Source organism: Limulus polyphemus, unplaced genomic scaffold (genome assembly GCF_000517525.1).
Source record: "Limulus polyphemus unplaced genomic scaffold, Limulus_polyphemus-2.1.2 Scaffold1279, whole genome shotgun sequence".
NCBI classification, from domain to species: domain Eukaryota; kingdom Metazoa; phylum Arthropoda; class Merostomata; order Xiphosura; family Limulidae; genus Limulus; species Limulus polyphemus.
Window position 1 is genome coordinate 2000 of NW_013666889.1, and position 4834 is coordinate 6833.

At 30.5% G+C, this 4834-nt stretch overlaps 1 protein-coding gene across 4 annotated transcripts in view; it reads left to right on the plus strand.

The window, feature by feature from the left end:
- Positions 1 to 317: 317 nt before the first annotated feature.
- LOC106462908 (prostaglandin reductase 3-like) overlaps positions 318 to 4834 on the plus strand; it is a 21279-nt gene continuing 16762 nt past the window's right edge. The window contains exons 1-3 of one of the 4 annotated variants that reach the window (XM_013922874.2): positions 318 to 574; positions 1566 to 1740; positions 2728 to 2815. In XM_013922874.2, coding sequence (XP_013778328.1) covers positions 1601 to 1740; positions 2728 to 2815 — 228 coding nt within the window. In that variant the 5' untranslated portion in view covers positions 318 to 574; positions 1566 to 1600. Of the gene's footprint in view, positions 575 to 744; positions 842 to 1031; positions 1136 to 1565; positions 1741 to 2727; positions 2816 to 4834 lie in introns of those variants that run through there. The other 3 variants (XM_022390314.1, XM_013922875.2, XM_022390315.1) reach the window with 3 other exon arrangements.

Sequence of the window (4834 nt, forward strand, 5' to 3'; positions counted from 1 at the left end):
TACAGGATAGTTCTAGAAACGTGGCGTGACACTAGTCATGTGACTTCGCTGACGCAACAGTTTGTTTATTACTACTCTTGAAATGTCTTTTACATACTAGAATGCACTACATAAATTAAATAAAGAAATTAAAAGAATTCTATATATTGCAAGTTACTTCACGAAACAACCAATAAAATTTTTGACTTGGTGAAAATCTTAGTAAAAATACAGCCATTAAATAACTCATATTTCATGTTAAAAACAGCAAGAAATGTTACAGAACTTCCCAAATTAAGAAGCACAGCATAAAAAAATATATCATGGAATAAATAGCAATACAGTACATAACAGTTCGTTTCACGCTAAATTTTTAGTCTCACAATGATGATGCAGTTATACCGATTTTTAAATATCGAGTGTTACAACAAGTACATTTGATCAGACTGATGGAATTAGTTCTAACTGGTGTTCGGTATAGTTCGATGTAGATTTATTAGCAGTAGCAAAAGGTATTGAATAGGTCACATATTCATGTGCCCTTTTTTGTTCGAAAAGTCTAACATTGTCAAAAAATCAACGACTTTTTTTGACGGTAGGATACATCATTATTTTTAAAATAACTTATAAAACCTGACAATATCCACATTTGAATAATATCACGATTTTAAAAGTTAAACAGTTTGTGTGGCCTAAAGAAAAATATATTTTATTTCATTAAATTTAAAGTTTGCAGGAATGAAAATAAACTTATTTAAGGCACTCGCACGTATACGTAATAGTAATACAGTGTAACTTGTAAGTGTAATAAAATAGCACATGTACTGTAATACAGTAGTACTAGTACTAATACCAATAGAAGGTAGTTTATTTTTTCAAAATTATGCCTTAGATCTTAATTTCATCGATTTTTGTCATGAAGAAGATTTAGCTATTTAACTTTTAAAATTTAAAATATACTAAGCAAAAGTAACTCATTACCTATATTTAAGGCTTTGGATCATTTTTTGTATTGTTTTTTTCACCAGACATTAAGTATATGAAAAAAATTAAAATAAAAGAGCAGATTTATATGTATAGTAAGATAACTGATAAAGCGTTGGTAAATCAACATGACTTAAACTATTAGTATTATTCTAAGAAGTTGACTTTTTATGTAAGATGATGTTTTGTTTGTTTGTTTTTTAAGCACAAAACTATACAATTGATCTTTTTGTGCTGTGCTTACCACATATATTGAAACCCATCAGACTTACCACTGAGCATTATAGGGGATTGTAAGATAAATGAATAAGGCATGCATACACATCAGTAGGCCTATTTTCCCCCTTTCATTTATATATCATTGATAAACCTTCTTCTATAGTTCTAATTTCTCTCATGGATTGAAATATCTGTATTGAAATTTTATGCAGCACCCTCTGCTGTTATTAGAAAAATATTGTTGTTAAAAAGTAAAAAAAAATGAAGTTGAGGTAGTGTCTTTGATGTAATTATTTTACAATTAAAATTGTTTTGCTACTCTTTTACACTTAAATGTTAGTTTAAAAAAAAATCATGGTAGTTTCTTTTTTCTTTTGTTTTAGCTTGATAAGTTAGAGCATACATGTATTAAGTTGAAATGGCTGATACTGAGGACCTTCCTCTCACTTATAAAATGTTAATGGTTCATAAGTTGGCCCAGAAGTTCCAGGAAGCAGTAAAAATTGAAACAGTTACTTTAACTTCTCCAGGACCAGATGAGATCATTGTAAAGAACAGGTAAATGTTAATGTTCAATACATTTTCCTAGTTGTACTGTGTGTGTATTGCTAAAAACCAATGGTTATTTATACTTCTTAGCATATGACTAACAGTTGGTTTACCAGACAAACTGTTAGTGGTAGAAAGAAGTTGCTTTATACAATAAATTTAAATATATTTTGTTTTTTTTTATCCATGGTATAGGCAGGGTGTGATTGTCCAAGAGTGTAGAATGAGAAATGGGCAAATATCCATAATTCCATAATGAAAAGTATTTACTCAAATTATTAAGAACTTTTCTAGTATATGTATAGATTGAGATGTATTGATATTGATATCTACAGTATTTGAGAGAGTTCATTTTGCCTGGTGGTGGAATACAACAGTCGACTTTTATTAACCAGAAATCTAATCTGAATATAAATTTAAATAGCAATAAATTTTAAAGCTTCACATTTTACCATTGTAATTTTTACTTATGTGTAATTTTGCCTATTTTAGATATAAAATATTAAAGGAACTTAAGTCACCTTTGGTATTTATCTATGAAAAAAGCCTGTGAAAGTTTCTCTAGGATTAGACTGGGATTCTGCCAGGTTCTTCTTAGGGATGGAGGATGACATGGGTGTCTGCAGAGTGAGGGGCAAGAGGGGGCACTTGCATCCACCTGGAAAATGAGAAACAAAATTATTTTTTTATTTATTCAGCATATGTATGTGAATTTTGTATTCAGTTCACAATTTCACACTACTTTGCCCCCCCCCCCCAGAAAAATGTCTGTGGACGCATGGGGGCTGATGAAACTATCTTACTTTTAAAAGTAATACTGTATGTATTCACATCTACAAATAGTAAAGTAACAAGAAACTGCAATTATAACAAGTGATGTTTGTTTGTTAAATAAGAGTTTAGTCTTACTTATTGTTCATTACATATAATATGTAAATGAGATGATACTTTTCATATTTTAAGTTGCTAAATTTGTTTATGTTTTGTGTTCACTAGGTATGTAGGAATAAATGCCATTGATATTTTCATCACACCGATCAAAAATATTGTGTCAAAAAAATACCCCTATCCAGTGGGGTTAGAGGTAAGTTACTTTTTTTCTTCAGTGAACTGTATGTAAATTAAAGTTAACCGGTATACACGTACCTGTCAGAAGTAATAAATTGCATTTTTATAATTTTCTTAAATAAAATATTATAATTGGCTCTAATGCCAGATACCAAGTAAATTTTTTTTTTAAATGTAAAAAAATGACTTCAAACAATCTAACATTATAAATGTGTCGTGAATTGGCAATCAATTTCAAAAATTATAACATTGTTAATCTATTTTTGGCTCATGTGTAATTGTGACATAATAAAATATAATTAAACTATTCAATTTAGAGAAAAACCTGTAAAAAGTTTTTTGAAAAAATATTTGTTGTTTTTTGTTTTCCTTTTTCTGACTAGACCTATCTTTCTTAGAAAGTATTTTCAAAAATGTACACCATATTTATTAAGAAATATGTTAACTGTTTTTAATGGTTCTTCTCTTTTATTAACATTTTATTTTTAAAAACTGATTTTTCTTTAACAAGTAATCACTGACTCAATAGCTGCAAAAATGGTAGGGCAATTTATAGGAATGATATCTGGCATCTAGGCTTTTTTTTCCTGAAAATCTGCAGTATTTTATAAGGAATCCAGAGGTGTATGCCAATCTATAACTGGATGACATCCAAAGAAGTTATGATTGGTTATTGTCGGTAGATTTGGGTGATTTTTTTTTCTTTCCCAAATTCAGACAGTGGTTGTAGCATTGTTGTAGTACATTTGTAGAACACTCGCCATTCCCAAACTTTTTATGAAACCTGTGAGGAACTACTGAGACAATGAGCTAGAATATTTGAGTTTTTGTTTTTGTTGGGATAGAAACAAGATCAAATTCAAAATTCACCTGTAAACGTAAAGTAGTAAAATGTTGGAGATGCTACAAAAGTAGCAGGTGTGGATGCAATCAAGTGGTGTGACAGTTTCTTATAAAGTTAGCTGTTAGAGAACTTGGAGACACTTAGGCAGAAAAGGTGGTTTGCATACAGGAGTGGTAAACTTATGGAGGTATCTGACAACTTGCCCTCAAATGGGGATGAGAGCAGAAGGAAGAAAACAATTTAAGATCAGCTAAGGAATGAAGAATGCAAAGACTTTTTCTGAGTGAAGTGCAAGAATATAGAATACTAGCTGAGTTACTCAGCATTGCATGGTGAAAATTTAGATTTGAAATATATATAGATCAGTATTTTTTTTCAGCAAATTATTCAGTAAGTAGTCAAAAGCTGTGATGCGAGAAAAAAGCATTTAATCAAACAAAGCTTTATTTGAAATTAGATCATGTTTGAGCTTGTCTTTTTCTTTGAGCCTGAAGTCGTACATCATGTTGCTCCTCTGTTTTTTGCTCTTTGTAAGAATTTTGTCTTAATTTTTGTGCTTGAAGTTTGGTTTGATGTTGTTCAGAAGATTCTTGTTGTCTATATCCAGCTTGTCTTGATGATTCTGACTGAACTCTGGCTTTGTGCTGTTCAACAGTTTCTTGCTGTCTTTGAGTAGCCTGCTTTTCAGTTTGAGTTTGAAGTCTAACTTTACGTTGTTCCAAAGTCTCTTCCTGTATTTGAGCAGCCTGTATTGCAGCTTGTGCTTGAAGTCTTTGATTGCATTCTTCTTCTGTTTCAGCTGCTCTTTGTGCTTGCATTCTTTTAGCAGCAGAAGACTTTCCATAGAAAGGGCGTTTCTTGGGTGGCATAATTACCTGTATCACTAAACAATAATTTGCAATTCATAAAGTTACTAAATCACATATGAAACCACTTAGCACTATTTAAAGAAAACTGTTTTTGGAAGTACTGAATTGACAGCAAGGTGATCTGAGTGTCTCCCGCTATAACGCTTTCTATGTGCAAAACATGCTTATGTTTGTATGTTTATTACAAAAAAATGGCGCAATAATCATTAATTGTCAATTTTGTCATTAAATACTACACCAAATACAAAATAAATAGCACCATTAAATTTCTTGTAAAAACTGGTTATTATGAAGTTATTTTAAAATTGTAAATTCAACCATT